Below are 21,187 nucleotides of genomic sequence, written 5' to 3'. Positions count from 1 at the left end.
AGCGTGGTTGAGATCCTCTTTTTCACAAGTCAGCGCCGGACGTTGTGTGAAATGAGTAAGTAGTGCTGACATCAAGGTGTTGCATAGCCTGCTGGTTCGTCTCACGTCTGAGCACTTCATGACCTTGGTGACGAAGCTGCACACTAGCTTACACAGGCCAACTGCTTCTATTGTTGGGTACCTTAGCCATCCATCTTCAACGTTGCGGATCAATCTATAAATTTATTCAGCTGGCCTCGCTGCTTGAAAAAGGAGTTTGCAGGAATTACAAGCCACCTGAAGACGAGCATAACAATTTAGCTTGAAAAACGGTACTAAAATAGCATAATGTAATATATTCGTAATGAAATCGACCACAGACATATTTCAATACATATATATATATATATATATATATATATATATATATATATATATATATTGTGTGTGTGTGAATTAGTCGCTTAAACAAAGGACAAAAAAATGCACGCCTAATCAAATTTTTAAACTTGTAAAACAACTGTACCTTTTCCTCACATGCACGTGCAACGTAGCCGGCCAGGTGTGCAATTGGTGCTAACTCTATATCAGCTACTAGCTCACTCCGCATAGTGATGAATTCAAGCTCACTCGAGAGCTCACTGGCTGCAGATGAGATGGTAGCTGGCAAGACAAGTTTCACCATCCTTAATGGGAAGTTTAATGGCTGTTTTCGCCAACCATGGCGAAACCATGTTCTTCAACCATGCTGCCCGCCGTTGAGGATCGCACGGAAATTCATAATGTCGGATCTTTCCTTGCGTTGGTGCTGCACAGCGGCACACAGCAGTTACGCGGCATGGCACCGTCTGTGCTAGCGTCTGTTCACACCGTACACGATCACACACGTGCGCAGATCCAGTAGGGCAGTCGTATATCATAAAGAAACCCGCTGCGTCGCGTGAGACCCACTGGCTCTGCGGCGCTCGGGCGCTCTTCCTCCTGCAAAGCGTCCCGGAGCAGTGGCGCCCCGACGGCGGAAACTAAACTCTCGCATCACGCCCTCGCCCCGTAAAACCGGCGCGACGCGACGGGCCGCACCAAGGGCTCTATTCTGGACACGCATGGCGGCTGCACGGCCGCCATTAGCCGCCATGTTTACTCTCTGATTGGCTGTCGAAAGGTCACGTGTTTTGAAATTTGTGCCGGGAAGCGGAAGTATTGCAAAATGCAATTTTGCGTTTTCATCAAGATGACGAAACGTGACGTGGAGCTGCAAATGTTATGGACTAATACATTTTTTTGGTCCTTGGCAGATATATTCCTTGGCAGATATATATTAGCGCTTCAAAAAGAATGTGAGCGGTAGCGTGCAGAAGCCAGTGCAATGCATCTGCAATTGCGCGAATATGTGGTGGCGATTCAAGATATGCGCCATGCCAGCTTGCTGATTGGCTGAAGGAATATCTCATGAGGAGCGTCACAGGAAGGGCTGTTTCGTAAACGTCATTTTGACGATGCGTGACGTTGCGCAGGGCCGCCATTGCTGAGATTTTCCGCCATAATTTTTGCTGCGACGAGCCGCGCGAATTATGCTAATGGGCAGCCATATGCAATGGCAGCCGAGAGGAATGCGTATCGCCACATTTTCCCCGTCGTTTGGCGCCACGAAAATCTTTTGTTCATAACGCGTGCTCATAGTATTTGCATCGCTCTCGGGTGGTGTTGGCATTTGTGTTTTGGGCCATCGTTTTTTAAAAGAACGCGTAAATACGAAATAATATTGGTTGAATATAGCAAACTTTCAGCAATGTTGTCCACTTTTCACTGCTGCATTTGTATTGTAATCGAGATTAATGCCTTTTCGCACAATCAAAAGTTATGACAACGGCCTTTTTCTAACTTACAAAAAGAAATGTACGCAAGGCGGCGCCTTGAAGTTTCCTCCCGCGGTGCGAGTAACCAGCGAAATGAACAAGAGATGGCAGCGCCGGCGCTTGCGTCGCTCTAGTGGATATCTCTGGCGCGCGCAACGCTATCGGTGATATTCGGCCGTTTCTAAGCCAGCCGAGTCGGGCTGAGTCACTTGCGTTTCACGAAATAGCGATAACGTGGCCTTGAACGTGCGCGCATCACCACTGGTAGTTCGCGTATGTTGTCGCAAGAAAGAAAACAAGCGCGTTGGCACGAACATGCGATGACTCATTCCATTTTCCAGGGACACGCATCCGAGCTACTGAAGCAGACGACGGCTTGTACGCAGCAGACGACGGAAGCGAGAAGCGTTTTCGACAGAATAATCATACGCTTTGAGATAGCTGCTTTATTTTTACTGCGGAGGAAAACTGTTTTGCTTTACTGATAACGCTACATTCAGTGCCTTCATTTCAGTTTCTTAGGCGAAACGTCAAGTTGGCGTCACGTTACGTAAGCAAAACCGGGCCACCAGCGCCATTTTGTTTGCGTCGCGCCTACGTCACGCTCCGAAGAAAATGGCGGAATGTCCAGAATAGCGCCCCAAGTGCGTTTCCATTGAGCGGCCGTGGCTCCGCAATCACGCACCGGAAGTCGCTTTTTAGCCGGTAAGTTTAAAAGAGCGCACTCTGCTGGCCAGAGCGCGCTCGAGCGCCTTAACGCGCCCAATGAAGGCGTGCCAGCTTGGCCTAGCTTCTCAACAGTTTCAAACTGACTTATCAGCCTCGTTCTTTCTTCTTTGTGCTCGCGCATATCGAAAACGAAACCTTCTTGGAAAAAAGGCGAGCAACCGCACAGGCTGCAGTGGGCCAGCCGTTACCGCATTTCTTTACATTGTTGCAACAACGTGTATCGTTTAGACACCGCCTGGTGTGCCCGACATAGTGTCCACCGCACGAGAGTGGGGTCTCGTGTACGACGCCTGCTTGAAATGCTATGAACCATGTTTTATGGCACCGTTCATAGCTTACCCTGTTTTTAGAAATTGGGTTGCTGCTTTTGGATAGATTTCTCAGATAATTCGGGGTCATAAAACCTACCTAACGTTTGCCTGAGCACCGACCTTTTTTACAGTGGAGCGGTATATGGTTAAGGTATTACACAATGTTTGTGTCCACACACAAAAACATTCACCATTAATGGCTCAAACCCCCGCAAGCATTCGTACCAGGCCTGATTAAAGTCCTGTAACTGTTAACGTGAGGAGAACCACCAGCCAACTTTTTTTTCTGGACATACAGTTTCTGAATTGCTTTTTCACCCATATTATCAATATTTTTTCCCTTTATTGAATGAGTGAATGCAGCCCCAGATATTTTACAGCTTTGGTGCTATTTAGCCAAGAACGGTAAAGCTGAGCACCGAGCTTGAACAATACCTTCAACATTCTTCTTGTCTTGAGTGGCACCTAAACGGTTCTTGTGTTTTGCATGTATATAAAGCAACCTATAAATGTGTTTTTCCGATATTATAGAAATAGGGAGTGAACATGAAGAAGTCCTAAGGAAGTAGCAAAAAGTGAAATAGATTTTATATAGTGTGGTGACGCAGGCCTACTACAGAACAAAGTAGCAGTAGGTAAAGTTTAGCGATCGTAGGTTAGTAAGAGCGAGAATTGCCCTCAGCCTGAAGAGAACAAGAACTGGAACTAATCGCAAAAAATGGGATAACCTGGATCTAGTAAGGTAACAACAAGAATTCAAGATTGCCCTTGAGTAGCAATATGATTCCGTAGAACACGAATAAAACGATGACATAGAAGAAATGAACGAAACTTAACTAGACTAGTTTCCTAAGCAGCAATTGAAGTCGGTTAAGGTGAAGGTAAAGCATCAAGACAAGAAGTAAGCAAGCTCTCTCAAAGCACAATAGCGCCAATAAAGAAACGATAACTGATGAAAGTACATACTTTAAGAGATAAAATAGAATCTGCTGAGCCATCTAAGCTGCTCAGCAAGGAGAAAATCGGAGACATACTACGCAATTAATTTTAATGTCAGAGAGATTGAGGCAGCAATAAAAAAAAGGGGGCCAGCATAAAAGCGGCCAGAAAGAAAATTTGTATAGCTAGGGCGCTCGCAGTAAATAAGAAACATCATCATCATAATAATCATCAGCCTGGTTACGCCTACTTCAGGGCAAAGGCCTCTCCCATATTTCTCCAACTACCCCGGTCATGTACTAGTTGTTGCCATGTTGTCCCTGCAAACTTCTTAATCTCATCCGCCCACCTAATTTTCTTCCGCTCCCTGCTACGCTTCTCTTTCCTTGGAATCCAGTCGGTAGCCCTTAATGACCAACTTAAGGGCCAATCATGTTTTTGGCCCTTAATGACCAAAAACTTGATTGTATATGGCATAAAAGAATCGACCGAAGAAAATTGGCAATCCCTCGAACAAGTCGTGACTAAAAACATTCTGACTGGCACTCTAAAGGTTCCAAACGTGGCTATCGAGCGTATTCACAGGATTGGCCGCCCAGCCGAGGGCAGATGCCGACCCGTCATATTCAAACTTGTGGATGGCAGAGATAAGGCCAATATTTTGAAGAATTGTAACAAACTGAGAGGCACAGCCTATAGCATATCGGAAGATTTCTCCCCGCGCGTACAAACAATCCGAAAGAAGCTCTGGGCTGCTGCAGCTGAACACAGGAAGAAAGGTGCCAAGGTCGTGCTGTCATTCGACAAAATCAAAATTAACGGTAAACTGTTCCAATGGGACGACACTCAAGATAAAATAGTCCCGCTAGCTTCACAATGACGGCCTAACTTCGGAAACAAGAGTCCGCTTAAGAGCCGCAATTTATGTCACAGAGACACAGTTCAAAGCGAGTTCTCTGTTCTGAACATTAATGCCCGTAGCATCCGGAATAAAACAGAAGACTTCGAAGGTCTTCTTTTAACGTATGAGCCTGATGTTGCAGTGCTCACCGAAACGTGGCTCCATGATAACATATCCGATAAGGATGTGATACCTCATTCGCACGAAATTATCCGCCATGACCGCAGTTCTAGAGGGGGTGGGGTAGCCATTGTGATAAAGAAAGGAACAGATTACACGCTTGTACCACACCATACTAGCATAGAAATGGTCTGGATCCGACTTCATACTTGCAAACACAGCATCTTTATTGGAGCCGTTTATAGGCCACCAAATTCAGATCTAGGTATGCTCGAGACGCTGTATGACTTTTTGAATGAGCACAAAAAGCGATATTCACATGTCATTTTATGTGGTGATTTTAACTTGCCAAAAATCAACTGGGAATCTTTGAGCGTCTCACCTTCATGCCGGCATTCTGATTTGCTACTCGATATTGCCTTTTCTTTTAATTTGAAGCAGGTTGTGGCTGAACCATCGCGAGTTACTGCTACCACGGGCTCACTTCTAGACCTTGTGTTTGTGTCTGATGCTATTGAAAGGCTGGGTTTCACGGTTAATATTATGCCTGGTATATCCGACCACGATTTAGTGCTTTTCAAAACCAATATGGCACGACCAATCACACGCCAATCAACAAAACAATTTTACGATTTCAATAACGCTGAAGACGAGAGTATTTTAGACCTTCTTGAACAAGAATACGACAATTTTTTTGCAAGGTACAGTGAAGGCCACACAAGTCCGAATGAATTGTGGTTGAACTTTAAACGTACGGTACATATGTGTATTCATCGGTACGTCCCGCTGAAGAAAAAGAAAATTCATAGCCACAGCCCATGGATTACACGAGAAATAATTCACCTAAAACGTCGCGTAAGCAGACTTTCCCGTAACATTTCGAGGGCTGCACACAGTACTGTGGCGTCACTTCGTAGAGAGCTAAGAAATCAAATACGACAATCAAAATTCCAATTCATTAACGTAAAACTACACAACTTCCTCATTAATGACCCGCGAAAATTCTGGACTTATCTAGCCCAAAAAAAGGACCCCATACACAAATTGACAATAAATGACGTGGACGTTAGTGACGGACAACAAATAGCGGCAACGTTCAACGACTATTTTTCTTCTGTGTTCCTGCGGGGTGGTGGTCCGTCTACCAATTTCAGATCAACCAGCTTCCAGGTACCCGATCTTACCATAGGCGAAGAAGGCATTTTTTCCGCCCTTCTACACCTGAATACAAAGAAATCATCTGGACCAGATGATATTCCGAACACGTTTCTTTCCAGATACGCGGAATGGTGTTCAAAATTCCTCTTTATTATATTCCGTACTAGTCTACGAGAGGGTGACGTTCCCAGGGATTGGAAGCTGGCTAAGGTTATTCCTGTGCACAAATCTGGTACAAAACTCCATGTCGCTAATTACAGGCCAATTAGCTTGTTGTGCACCGCAGGTAAAGTGATGGAACACTTTGTTTTCAAACACATCGCCTCATTCTTGGAAGACAATAACTTTTTTTCTGAAGCTCAACATGGATTTCGTCGCGGGTTATCTACTGTGACACAGCTAATTCACACTACCAATGATTTCTGTAAAGCCCTTGACAAAGCAGGACAAATAGATGCCATTTTTCTGGACTTTGAAAAAGCCTTCGACCGCGTACTGCATAGTAAACTTCTGCTAAAACTTAGACACATCTTACAGAATCAACAAATTTTACAGTGGCTTGATTCATACCTATCTCACCGGCAACAGTACGTCCAGATATCCAGTTCAAGCTCACCCATCGCTCCAGTATTTTCAGGAGTGCCACAGGGCTCAGTCCTTGGGCCGCTTCTTTTTCTTATATATTTAAATGACCTAAAACTTGACTCTCCTGTGCGGGCCCGTTTTTTCGCAGATGACTGCGTAATTTATCACACAATTCTCACCGAAGGTGACCAGCTCGTTCTAAATAACTACTTGTGTGCTGTGAGTAATTGGTGCCAAAACTGGTCGATGACATTAAATGTCACGAAATGCAAACAAATGACCTTAACCCGAAAGAAAGATCCACCAAGAAAGAAAGAAAGAAAGAAAGAAAGAAGTATTCGTACAAAATTAATAGCGCTCCTCTAGAACCAGTAGAACAATTTAAGTATCTTGGCGTAACGATCAGTTCTAACCTCAGTTGGAGCCCCCACATTAAAAACATGGTTTCAGTAGCATCCAAAAGACTATGGCTAATAAGACACCGGTTAAAACATGCAACCACTAAAACGAAACTTGTAGCTTATACTTCGCTCGTGCGTCCCCTACTGGAATATGCTGACGTGATCTGGGATCCGCACACTAAAACAAATGTAAAAAGTATCGAGGGGGTTCAGAGAAAGGCACTGCGATTTATACACAACGCCTACGGAAGACAGGTATCGATATCTGATCTTCTTAGCCGCTCCGGCCTTCCTACCTTGGAATCTCGTCGAAAAATGCACCGTCTGAAGATGCTATTTGCAATAATTAATAATCATACCAAATTAGACTTCCACACTTACATGCAGTACAACAGAACCCGACAGACTCGACACAAACACGACAAAACAATTATAATGCCTCAGTGCAGAACCAACACATACAAGCTGTCGTTCTTTCCAAGAACGATAGCAGACTGGAACAAGTTGCCCTACGATGTGGCCACCTTATCATCACCCGATGCATTTTTTTCAGCAGTCAGTTCTAGCCAATAACCTTTGTGAGCTCGGTTTTTTTTTCTTTTTTTTTTATTTCAATGTAACGCGTTTGCATCTTGTTTTGTTTGCTTTGCTTCGCAGTAATCTTCTGTGTGCCTATGTGGTTCTGTCTTATCTGTTACTGTTGTTTTCTTGATGGACCGTTAATATGAAAAGCGTCATGTACCGACTCCTGCCCTGGCTACCAAAAGGCGGCCGGCAGTATTGAATAAATAAATAAAATAAAATAAATCGGTTGTCTTCACTCTTCATTACATGTCCTGCGCATGCCCATCTCTTGTTCTTGATTTCAGCTAAGATCTTATTAACTCGCGTTTGTTCCCTCACCTAATCTGCTCTTTTCTTATCCCTTAACGTTACACCTATCATTCTTCTTTCCATAGCTCGTTGCGTCGTCCTCAATTTATGTAAAACCCTTTTCGTAAGCCTCCAGGTTTCTGTCCCGTACGTAAGTACTGCTAAGACACGGTAAATGACAAACAAGGCAACCTTAGTAGCATTTTCAGTAACATAGTGACTCACCGTGGTTGCTTAGTGGCTATGGTGTTGGGCTACTAAGTACGAGGTCGCGGGACTGAATCCCGGCCACGGCAGCCGTATTACAACGGGGGCGAAATGCGAAAACACCCGTATACTTAGACTTAAGCGCATGTTAAATAACCTAAGGTGGTCCAAATTATTCCGGAGTCACCCACTACAGTGTGCCTCATAATCAGATCGTCATTTTGGCATGTGAAACCCCATAATTTCTTTTAGTAACATAGGGAAGGTGGCAGAAGACTTCTATTCTATATGAACTGTACAATTCGCAGATAAGCCATCCAACTTTGTAGCCGAAAAAGGCGGTATAACAGTCGACTAGTCAAGATGGGGAAATCTTAAAGCGAAGCTTTCTCTGCCTTTCCCACTGCGGCTGCCTGGCGCACCGCGTCGCGGGGTGATTCAGAGCGTGCTTCGAAAGAGCGTCGTAGAGAAGCGAGGACATTGCTTGGACTGCACCGCGTCGAATGTGCACCCTGTGTAGCTCTCGGGTCGTTGCCACATTAGCCTCGAGACAGCTGTAATTATCGGTGACCTCCGCAAGCGCTTACCTTTCTACCGACGTGCTAGTCCAGAGGTAAGCTAGATAGAACGGAAGACGGAACAGGAGGCAGAGAATGGGCAGAACTGACGCTGTCGCGAAACGAGTGAATAGCAGCCTTGCCATTCTCCGCTCGCAGTCACGGAGTGCTCGCAGTTACCATACAGCTACAAGGAGGGTGGACAGGAAGAAGATGACGTGAAAATGCAAGGAAACGCAGGATAAACTTAAGTTCGAGGTACTACAGGGTTCACTTCTGCTATTTCTGAAAAATAAAAGCATGCAAATATGTGCAGCGGACAACTTACGCAGGGCGTGCAAAAGCAGAGCCGCAATAAGTAAAGCGCACCGCAGGGTCTAGGCGATACAACGGAAGCAGTCCCACGTCAAGTAAACACTTCTGTGCCCGCCGTGGTAGCTTTGCGGCTATGGAATTGCTCGAGGTCGCGGATAAAAAATGCTCGCGCACTTTGATTTAGGGACACGTTAAAGAACGCAACGGTTCAAAATTAATGAGGAGTGCGCCCCTACGACCTGCCTCATATTTCGATTGTGGTTCTCGCACGTTTTCGAGTTTCCCTGCTAGTTAATGTACATTGGCTTCGTTAAAAAATTAAATTATGGGGTTTTACGTGCCAAAACCACTTTCTGGTCATGAGGCACGCCGTAGTGGAGGACTCTGGAAATTTCGACCACCTGGTTTTTTTTAACGTGCACCTAAATCTAAGCTCACGGGTGTTTTCGCATTTCACCCCCATCGAAATGCGGCCGCCATGGCCGGGATTCGATCCCGCGACCCCGTGCTCAGCAGCCCAGCACCATAGCCACTGAGCAATCACGGCGGGTCTTTTTTTGGCTTCGTTGCCTGTATTATTATGTATGAATGTACTACTGCTATTTTTGTATAGTCTCCAATCATTATGTGCTCTTTTTTTATATAATGTTTTAGTGCCGTTCATTGATGAGTCGTGACATGTTGTTCACCCTTGTAATAATCCCTCCCCATCGGTGATTGAGAGTATTCTATAAATAAATAAATAAATAAATAAATAAATAACATATTTCAATTCAAAGTTAATGCTTCTGCCACGAAGCAATGTGCCATGTGAGGCAGTGACAATTCTCAAACCTCTCAGAGGTTATGAAACATAGCGCACAACTACGCCTCAAGGAAACACCTCTCTCTTTGTGTTTTGTGTGCAACGCAAACAAACAGCAGTGGGGCACGCAAGGTAACGTTTAACGTCAACTCACCACTCTCGTGTTGGACAAAACGTTGAAGAAATTAAACATTCGCCGTCAACATCACCACTAATTATCGTCAGTCAGAGAAACAGCACAGAAAATTTCGCTTACTTCGATTCCCACAGTGCGGAGGATCTGCACAATTGTCATATTGAAGCTTACAGCGCCACAGACAATGTCTTAAGACCTCAACTGTACCAGAGAGTTGGAAGAACCCGATTATTATTTTGTACGAGAAGAAGGGCGATGTAAAAAAATTGAAGAATTTAGACACATCAGCTTACTTTCAGCATAACACAAAACATTCACGAAGGTAATTTCTGATAGGCTGAGAGAAGCACTTGACTGTAATCAACACCAAGAGCAAGCCGGCTTCAGGAAGGGGTACTTTATGATGAATCATAGCCTTGTGATCAATCAGGTTATCGGGAAATGTGCTGAGTACAACAAAACTCTTTATGCGGTTTTCATAGATTGTGAAAACGCATTACATTTTGTAGAGATACCAGCAGTCTTGGAGGCATTGCATCGTCAATGTGTGCTTGAAACATATGTGAATACCGTCACCAACATATACAAATACTCCACAGCTGCCTTGCTGCTACACAAGAAAAGCAAAGATTCCGATAAAGAAAGGGGTCAGGCAAGGAGATACAATCACTCCAATACTCTTCACTGCCTGCTTAGAAGTATTCAAATGACTAGGTTGGGAAGAAATGGGAATTCAATTGAATTGAGGATATCTCAAAAACTTAAGGTTTAGAGATGCCATTTGCTCTTCAGCAATGATGGCGACATATTGCCACAAATGATAGATCTCAACCAAAAGAGTAATAAAGTGGGGGCTGAAGATAAATAAATATGCGAAAAACGAAGATGATGCTAGGTGGCCCGGCGAGATACCGGAGACTCACGATTGGCAACCGGACCCTAGAGTATGTACTAAAGTATGCACATCTAGGTCAAATAGTAACAGGGGAGCCAACTCATGTAAAGGAAATTCACCGTAGAATAAGGGTGAGCTGGTGCGCATATGGAAGGCATTCCCGACTCATGACCGGCAACTTGGCAGCAGCGGACTTGGCAGCAGCGGGGGCAGCTCGACAACCTTCTGAAGCTACTTTGTATATTTGCAGCTTGGACCACTGTTTCAACAGCTGCTTACGGCACGCCGTGATATCAGCAAGTGCAAGGCTCACCTGCAGTGACTAGGTGTGACTGCCAGTGACGTCACGCCCACCAGGTGGAAGAACAAGCTACATAAAGGCCTGCATCTCCGATCCGCAACCACTTGGCAGCAGCGGGGGCAGCTCGACAACCTTCTGAAGCTACTTTGTATATTTGCAGATTAGAATTATTTTCCACAATTAGTACAGAAAACACTCTAATTTCTGCCTTAACTGCTGCCGATACCAGTGCTTGTGTGTTATCTTGTATTGTGCATGTTATGGCTGATTCCGCCAAATTTCGAGAGGAGCTCAGGAAGGAATTGTCAGATTTCAAATCTAAATTGGAACGCGAAGTCAGAAAAGTACTGAGAGAGCTGAAGGCAAGTCTTGACTTCTGTCATGCCGAAGTCGAAAAGGTCAAGCATGAAAAAAAAATGAAATCGCGAAAGAAAACAAGGAGCTCAAGGCAATTAACACAAAACTTGCAAGTGATTGCTCAACGCTATCAAAGCAAGTCGGTCAACTCGAGAACCGTGTTACTGTGTCTGAGCAGTACTCAAGAAACCGCAATCTTGAGATAAAAGGTGTACCCTTGACTAAAAGTGAAATCCTTCCTAAGATTTTGCACAAAATCGGTGTGGTCTTGAATGAACCTATCGTGGAAACAGACATTGAAGTGTGCCATCGTGTGCCTACAAGGAATGCTGATGCCACCCCAAACATAATTGTGCAGTTTAAGAGCCGTACCAAGCGTGATTCAATCATGCAGAAAGCAAAAAAGTCACGCCTGTCAACTCAGGAACTGGGTTTTTCCCCTGGTTAACCACTGTATGCTATCGAGCACCTTTGTCCAACGCTGAAGCATCTTCTCAGCATGGCGCTTGCGCAAAAGAGAGTGAAAAACTGGCGATTTGTTTGGTCAAGCAGCGGCAAGATTTTGGCCAGGAAAGATGAAACGTCACCGATTGTGCGCATTTGCAGTGAGCGTGATCTAGAAAGGATTAACTAGTTTGCGTCGACTGCACATATTTTTTCTGTTATTCAATGCTTTTGCAATGGCTGTGTCCCCAGAACACGTTAATAATGCATTTCACTATTCTAAAAACCATTTTACCTGCTTTCACCTGAATGTGTGGTCCCTGAGAAACAAGGAAGAAGAACTGTCAGTTTTCTTAGATGAATTTGTTTTCAATTTCGATGTGATTATGTTTACAGAGACATGGTGTTCTGCAAATACTGAAATTTTCAACCGCGAAGGTTATCAAAGCTTCTTTCTTAATAGGCAACATAAGCAAGGTGGCGGTTTAGAATTTCTCGTGAAACGTGAGCTAGAACGTGAAATAGATGCCGAGTTTTCCATTTTATCCGAGAACATAGAATGTTTGACATTATTATCGTGCGAATATATTTTCACTGTCATGTATCGGCCACCGAAGGCACAAATCCAACATTTCATTGGATACCTTGAAAAACTTCTAAATTATGTTATTTCGAAAAACGCGAAACTAATTCTTGGCGGAGACCTAAACATTGATATCTTAAAATCTTCCTGCATTAAAGAAACACTCTTTTCAGCAGTAGAGTCATCTGGTCACGCTATCTTAAGAGATACGGCAACGCGTGTTACATCCCACACAGAGACACTCATCGACCTCTTTATTACAAATATACATACCGAAAGTTTGACAACTGGTGTCCTGAATTGTGATATCAGCGGCCACTTGCCGATTTATTTGTTTATCAGGGGTGAAGATAAGCTTACATATGCGCAAATTAACTATGTAAAGACGGTACACAATATCGTTCCCACAACTTTAAACGCCTTCTACGCGTGCCTTGAAAGGGAAACTTGGACTGACGTTTACCATTCTTCAACGGCCGACGCCGCATACGAGGCTTTCGTTTCTGCTTTCAAACGTATTTATTTCGAACATTTTAAGGAAAAAGTATTGCGAAAATGTAACAAAAACCGGAAACCGTGGATCAACCACGAGTGCCTGCGCAGAATAAAAAAGAAGGCAAGATTGTTCCAAAAGTTTCTTAAGACCAGATCACCAGAGGATCTCGATATTTATAAAAAATATCGTAATAAGCTTAACGCCTTTCTAAAAAAACGAAAAGCGCTCTTTTCTGCACGATAAGTTTAGTAAAGAGCAATGTAGGGACAGTGCGCAGATTTGGAATAAGCTCAACAGTCTGCTAAATCGCGCACAAGTCTCGGCAACAGTCACGGAGCTAAACTATCATGGCCGTCGTATTGAGGGCTTCCAGCTGGCTGAACAATTTAATACGTTTCTCAAAGATGCTGTGATAGGTCCGCAAAGGTAAAGTAGGTCTAAACATGCCATAAATAGCAACCCTTTTAGCATGTATTTCGAACCAACTAATGAGGCCGAAATATGTGCCATATTTAACTCATTTAAAAATAGCAATAGCATGATATTGATGGTATAGAGATAGCTCCAGTTAAACACGTGGTTGAAATAATAGCCCAAATATTGGCTTATGTATATAACTTATCAATATATTCAGGTTGCTTTCCAAAACTGATGCAAGTAGCTAAAGTTAGTATGCTTTTTAAAAGTGGTGACAGAAATGACATGGCTAACTATAGGCCAATTTCGATTCTGCCCATTTTTTCCAAGGGCTTGGAGAAGATAATTTATAAACGACTAATGAAGTTTTGCGTGAAATTTAACTTGATTACTTCATCTCAGTATGGCTTTCTACCAAACAGGTCCACAGAAACAGCTCTTCTAAAGCAAAAAGAATTAATTCTTGAGTCCATTGAAAACAAAGAACTGTGCATCGGTGTATTTATAGACTACTCGAAGGCGTTCGATCGGATCAACCATGAAATACTTTTGGAAAAACTGGAATTATACGGTATTCGTGGAATCGCAGCGCTCCTCCTAAAATCTTACCTACAATATCGATGCCAGGGCGTGGCGATAGGAAACTACGTGTCTACTTACCGGAATATCACCACAGGAGTCTCTCAGGGTAGTATCCTGGGCCCATTATTGTTTCTGCTATATAATAATGATATAACAACTATTAGCAACGACCCAAGTTATATTTTGTATGCAGATGACACAAGCCTCCTATTTAAAAGCCGCGACGTGCAGCACCTGATCTTGGTTATTAACGAAACTATCGAAAAGCTTAGTAGATGGAGTGCTGCAAATTGCCTGTTAATAAATTCCAAAAAAAGCTGTCTTGTTTCATCCGCGTCAAAATTCGCTTATTGTAAAACCAGTGATAAAGTTCAACAACTGCAACATTGAAATAGTTGATACTGTAAAAACGCTAGGAATACTTTTCAATAAAAACATGAGCTGGGATCCTCACGTTAGCTCAGTTATGTCTCGCCTAAATAGGTGTGTTGGTGTTCTAGTAAAATTTCGCTCATACCTTCCCGTATCCGTAAAATTTTAATTTATAACACACTCTTCTTATCCCATCTTAACTATTGTTTCCTGGTTTGGGGAAATACCACATCGCCTAACACTAGCAAACTGCATGTGCTACAAAAGAAGGCATTACGTCATATCGCTAGTGCTGATTACAATGCACACACTGCTGAACTGTTTCGTCACTTTAATATTGTTCCCGTGCCCAAACTTTACGAGCATTTCCTATGCATAACATACAAAAAATCTTATATAACAGCGAGCATGCATTTCTTAGCATATCATCGTTGAAAACGAACACCATTGTATATCCATTCCGTAGTAAAGACTATTGGCACGTGCCATTTTGTCGTACTGAGCATGGGCGGCAAATGTTACGTCATGCACTTGCAGTTCTGTTGAACACACTAATTTTCCAGGATATTCATGTAGAAATGTGCAGCATACGTAACATACGAGAGTTCTTCATTCCATGATGTCAGTACTCTTTTTCCACTGCTGTTAGTATTTTTATGTGTGTATAATTACTGTCAAGCTGTTCATATTACATTACATTGTATAACACTAGAGGTTAACCTGCAATGGTAAGCTGTTGAAATGCCTTGTTAATTGTCGCCCTTTTTGTATGCCTTGTATACTGGGGGCTCGGGCGCTTCTCAAGTGAATTGATTTTCACTTTTTGCCCGAGCATTCCCGCATTGTGATGATGCAAATAAATTTCAACTTCAACTTCAACTTCAACTTGCCCGCGGTACAACTATTGCATATTGCCTGTACTAACATATGGTGCAGAAACAAGGGGGATAACAAGGAAACTCGACAAGAAACCAAGAGCCATGGAGCGTGCGATGGAACGAAAAATTATAGGCGTAACATTAATAGCAAGACAGCAGAGCTGATCACAGGACAAACAAATGAAACAGACATTCCAGTCTACATTAGGAGGCAGAAATGGAATTGGGCAGATCATGTAATGCGAAGGACGGATAAACCCTGGTCAGTTAGAGCGACGGAGTGGATACCAAGGTAAGGGAAACGCATCAAGGTATGAAAATGTCATCTGTGTACTCGGAAAAATATAATAAAACATGGTGCATGCATACTAAGAAATAAACGTGGAGGGTGTTAAGTAATAATGAGGGAATGTGTTTAAATAATTCTATATGATATTGGAAGAAATGAAAGCGGTGGGAGACCACTCCCTATATGTTGTGGCATTAGCTGTTATGGTGACTGAGCCGCTGTAGCAGTCTACAACTGAGGACCAGGCAACGGCTTAATTTCTAACAGTAGTGACAGCATCAAAATTCTTGAGGCTGGAATGCGAGAACTTCCAATTTCAGCGCACAAATAAAAAGCCCTGCCTATAAAACATGAACAGTTTTTATTAAAAATGACAATATGAGAACTTTTAATTCATAACTCAGTGTTTATTTCTGCAAAAGCCTGACTGTCAATTTTTGGACCTCCCAGCAATGATGAACACAGGCCTGACACAAATATGTAGAAGGTGCTGCATCATAATATAATACAAGGCCTAATGCTTTATTGAATGGCCCACAATTTCGCTGCTGTTTTTCTATTAACATAATAAAGGATATAAAGCAAGACCTGCATAGCCTCAGCTGCGAGATCAGTAATCTGTCAATTCAAAAATATTTACATTGCTCATGCCAAGATACTCATTTGCAACAAGATCACTTTCAGTTGCAGCATGTGTATATCCTTCGAGTATTTCTTGCCCAGTCTGCACATGCGTGAAACTGCCCTTAGATAATTCATTTTCATATGTGTTTGTTCCATCTACAGGTCTGGTAGCGTTCCGGTTTCATCTGAACATCCAGTAATAGTGGAATTCCTGTTTATTTGAGCCTAATTTGGTACCAAGCAATATTACGTATGAAATTGACATGTAATATAAATCTCAATAAGAATGAGTTGTCAGTTTTCGTTTAGGGTATACAGCACACATGTTTTTGTTATTATGCAAACTTTAAGCAGTAAAGTGTGCATATCCATAAAAGTGGCATTCTCATGAAAAATGCATAAGGTGGCTATCTAATAACTCATATTTATGTCTGTCGCAGAACCAACCACCGTATCCTGAGTCCAGAGCCACAGTGGCTGAAAGCCTTCTTATGGTTATGGGACACAGCCTTCGTCATGATGTGTCAGGGGAGGCTACAGAAAGCCTGCTGAGCTTACTAAATGGTTACCTTCCAGAAGGCACAGCCTTGCCAACATCAAAGTACATGTTCTTGAGGCATTTACGCAGCGTAGACCGCAAGATCAGGCGCTTTTACTGCAGTGGCTATTGCAACTATTTGGAACTCCTAGAGAATGTTACAAATCTTGTTCCCAGTAAGTGCAACATCCAGCATCCTGTAGCTAATCTTTTAAGACATTATCATTTTTTTGTTATTGACTTAGAGAGTCAAATATGTAATGTGCTGAAATCGGGGCATGCTAAGCCTTTTCAACAGTCTGATTCATATGACATCAGTGACATAACATACAGTGTTTGTTACAGGAAACTGCCTTTTGGTTCTGATTACTTAGCATGGACTTTTAATACTGATGGCCTGACTATTTTTGAGAGCAGTGCACTTGGGATTTGGCCGCTTCTCGTCCAAATTAATGAGCTGTCATACAAATAAAGCGTACAGGAACTTCTTCCTAGTTTGTGGTTTGTCCCACATAAGCATGCCATGAACAGTTTTCTTTTGCCTTTTGTGCAAATAGGGAATGAGATGTCTGCTGGTGGTCTGCTAGTGGTCTGCTGGTGTCTGCTAGTGGCCAATAGCGAATGAGATGTCTTTAGTGGCAATACTAAAGGTAGTTGGAAGGCAACAAAAGTGTACCCAGGACCGTGTACTGTAGATAGCGTGGCGGGGTGTGAACTAATGGGCATGACCCAGATCAATGGTAATCATGGGTGCAGCTGGTGTGAGCTGCTAAGGCAGGTTGTTGCCCATGGGCAATGCCGTATCTATCATGCACCTAAATCCTTTCCAAAGATGGGCACACAGGAATCATTCCACCAGCACGCTTTGAAGGCCCGAACAAACAATAAAGGAGCAAGCTGTGAAGTAAAAGGCACAAGTTTTCTTACTCACTTGACTTTTTTTCAGCTTCATTCTGGCTTTGCAGTAAATTGGATGCACGCTGTTTGTTCTGGCTCTAAAAAGGCAACAACACTAATTGAAAGCACTAAGTGAAAGCAGAAGCACAGCTTTTACCTCCGTCATCGTCTTCAGGAAGCTGATGAAAAGCTAAAACGATTGTGTCCAGTACGGGACATTTCAATACTGCCACGGTCACTGAAAGGCGGAAAGTACTGGAAGTTAGCAAAATGGCGCGACTGGCAATTTTTGTATTCACCTGCTGTGCTGGCTGGCTATATTCCGTCAAAGAACTTCAAGCATTGGTTGTCATCCGTTGACATGATGTATTACATGTTGGGTGAGTGCATTGCACTTGAAAAGGTCCATGCTATCGATATTTCCGAAGGAATATGAGAAGCTATATGGGATCAAGTAATATGACATTCAATTTTCACTTGCTCTTACACATTGTAGACATCCTGAAATACTGGGTTCCTCTGTGAGCTTATTCAGTGTCTCCTTTTGAAGCAATGAACTGCAAGCCTGTCAAAATGGTGAGGCGTACACGCTACCCCGAAAAGGAAATAATTGAGAAGTTTGTCTGGTGCAAGCGCTCCGCAGGCACCGTGGCATCATGTGACAAAAATAAGGGCTGGTGCTGATGCTGACAAACTCTTCAAAAGTCTTGTGAAGTGCTATGCGCTGAGGAAACAGTTCACTCAAAATAGTGATGTCACATTCTACGGCAAGTCAGTATACAGGACTGATGGGTTGCATTATAAGTAGGCGAGTATTGGTTCCTTCATGTTTTGCATTGCCAAGCTCGGCAAGGCTCGCAGAATGAATTCCTTCATTGAGATGGATGGCCTCTTTTGCCGTCTAACTGACATAATTTTGGTTTGCCCTGAGTGACGCGTTGAATATACATGTCTGAAAAAGGCCATGCTAACTGTTAAAATATAGATGCCGCATGCTGTTGACTACGTGTTGTGAAGATAGTTCCATTCAATTTCTTCAGGCTGAGTGCACAAGAGAATATAGCACAATACTGACGACCCAACTGAACAAATGTGTCGGGCTGATTTGTGGCGGCTGCACGTATTTAGGTACATTGAATGCCCACTATGGCATCGGGCCTACTTTATGACCGCAAAACAGTGCTGGGAGAAAATTTGTGTCGTCAGCACCATTATCAGCCTGGTTACGCCCACTGCAGAGCAAAGGCCTATCCCATACTTCTCCAACTACCCCACTCATGTACAAATTGTGGCAATGTTGTCCCTGCAAACTTCTTAATCTCATCTGCCCACCTAACTTTCTGCCGCCCCCTGCTACACTTCCCTTCCCTTGGAATGCACTCCGTAACCCTTAATGGCCATCGGTGATCTTCCCTTCTCAATACATGTCGTGCCCATGTTCATTTCTTTTTCTTGATTTCAACTAAAATGTCATTAACTCGCGTTTGTTCCCTCACCAAATCTGCTATTTTCTTGTCCCTTAACGTTACACCCATCATTCTTCTTTCCATAACTCGTTGCATCGTCCTCAATTTAAGTAGAACCCTTTTCGTAAGCCTCCAGGTTTCTGCCCCGTACGTGAGTGCTGGTAAGACACAGCTGTTATATACTTCTTTCTTGAGGGATAATGGTAATCTGCTGTTCATTATCTAAGAATGCCTGCCAAACGCCCTCCAGCCTAGTATTATTGTGTAATACATCTTTAATAGTCCATTCTTTGTGTAATACATCATAAACAATGAAACTTAGGCGTTGAAGTTAATGACAGTGTTAGGGGAGTGAATCGCCCCGGTGGCTCGACAGCTTCCCAACTACAGTTGTGTTGCCACAAAGCAATAGACGCACTCGGCATTGTACAGTTTGTAGCACAGTACGCCACGTGGCGCTTGAGAATACGTGTAGCCAGGGCGCAGTGTATGCTTGGCTTACAGCATCGCGTACGATTGTGTGTAGTCCTCACTACCTGTGCGGCGCTTTTCCAGCAACTCTGTATACCGCTGAGAGAGCAAGTGGTGTGACACGAAAGGCTTTGCTTTCTTTGCCACTGTACAGATGGTTATACAGGCACTAATATATACTTCAAAGCAGAGGCAATCGAAATAGTATTGTGTCTAGTGCCGACCAGGATGTACCGTGCGGTTTCTACTTTGTACAAATGCCTCGCAAACGTCTGTGCTTCTATATACGAGCCCGAATGCGAGTGTTTCTCGTGTTTTTTGTGCTTGTGCAGATTTGTTTTCGCGCTACGATTTCTCTCTTGCCTAATGCGGTTCAGCTATGTCAGCTGCGATATATTGTCACGTAGTGGGGACGGTGAAGAATGCAGCAGATCTGTGAATGATGAAACTAACATTTCTGGGGGGAACTTGCGCCCACAAAAGCAAGTTACACTCAAAGCACAGCGACAGCGGCAAACACGGTCGGCGATAGTCGAAAACCTGATCAGCCGGTTAAGCGCAGTCTTTTATACACGAGTCATCGAAGGTTACAGAGTAATCCGTTCTGCCCGCGTCTTCCAGAAAATTCTACGCAATTCGCGTCGCACGTGCAATCAGATTACACAAGGTTCGGTGACAACAGAACCATCGATAACATTCGGGAAACTTCCGATACGTGCGGGCGCGTCCCGCTGTAAGCGATAACATTTGTTAGGCGATGAAAAGCGCTCACCCGTGAAAGATAAACGAGTCCACGTGTCATTGTTATTATCTTATGCACGTTTTCTTTAAATGGACTGTCTACCACTTGGTCCCATAAGCATAATAGAAACAAATGTTCAATAGAAACAAAAGATAAGGCGGATCAATTCAATCACTACTTCCAGTCGATTTTTACAATCGATAATGGACTAGTGCAACACTCCCAGACTGTCACATCTACCAAAAATAAATTACTAGACACCCCAGAAATAACCGAAAGTGGTATACTGTGTCTGCTATTAAACCTTGATGACAAAAAGAGCTGTGGCCCAGACGGGATACCGAACGCTTTTCTCAAACAGTATGCAGAACCAGTTAGTAAGTATCTACGCTTAATATTCACAAAATCTATCCAGGATTCACAGATTCCTTCTGAATGGAAAGTCGCAAAAATAATCCCAGTGCATAAATCCGGTGACAAGACGATCCCATCAAACTACAAGCCCATTTCCTTGACGTGTACCAGCTGTAAAATACTCGAGCATATTATCCTCAAATTCATCACAAAGTTTGTCGAAGACAATGATCTGCTACACCCCAATCAGCACGGATTCCGGAGAGGCCTATCGACCGTTACTCAACTCGTCGAGATAATGCACGACTTGGCCCAAGGTATTAACGAACACTCCCAAATTGACATAATTTGTATGGATTTTTCAAAGGCGTTTGATCGGGTTTCCCATGAAAAGCTAGTTATCCAGCTGGTCCGCAAACTTGGGGATGGGCCAATGACTCGATGGTTGTCAAATTATCTGTCCGGCCGTCAACAATTTGTGCAATGCAATGAGCACGTTTCTGACACAATAAATGTCACATCCGGTGTGCCCCAGGGATCTGTCTTGGCACCAATATTATTTTTGCTGTTTATAAATGACCTGGCAATCAACATTAACGCAAATATTAG

At 43.3% G+C, this 21,187-nt stretch overlaps 1 protein-coding gene across 4 annotated transcripts in view; it reads right to left on the bottom strand.

The window, feature by feature from the left end:
- The window catches only part of LOC135917173 (uncharacterized), a 283,550-nt gene that overhangs the window by 24,848 nt on the left and 237,515 nt on the right, over nt 1-21,187 (bottom strand). For 2 of the 4 annotated variants that reach the window (XM_065450680.1, XM_065450679.1), the window contains exon 6: nt 14,026-14,082. The exons of 1 other annotated variant lie outside the window; for it this stretch is intronic. In XM_065450680.1, coding sequence (XP_065306752.1) covers nt 14,071-14,082 — 12 coding nt within the window. In that variant the 3' untranslated portion in view covers nt 14,026-14,070. The remainder of the gene's footprint in view (nt 1-14,025; nt 14,083-21,187) is intronic. One more of the 4 variants, XM_065450681.1, reaches the window with a different exon arrangement.

Source organism: Dermacentor albipictus, chromosome 5 (assembly GCF_038994185.2).
Source record: "Dermacentor albipictus isolate Rhodes 1998 colony chromosome 5, USDA_Dalb.pri_finalv2, whole genome shotgun sequence".
NCBI classification, from domain to species: Eukaryota; Metazoa; Arthropoda; class Arachnida; order Ixodida; family Ixodidae; genus Dermacentor; species Dermacentor albipictus.
This window is presented reverse-complemented; position numbering and strand designations above follow the sequence as displayed.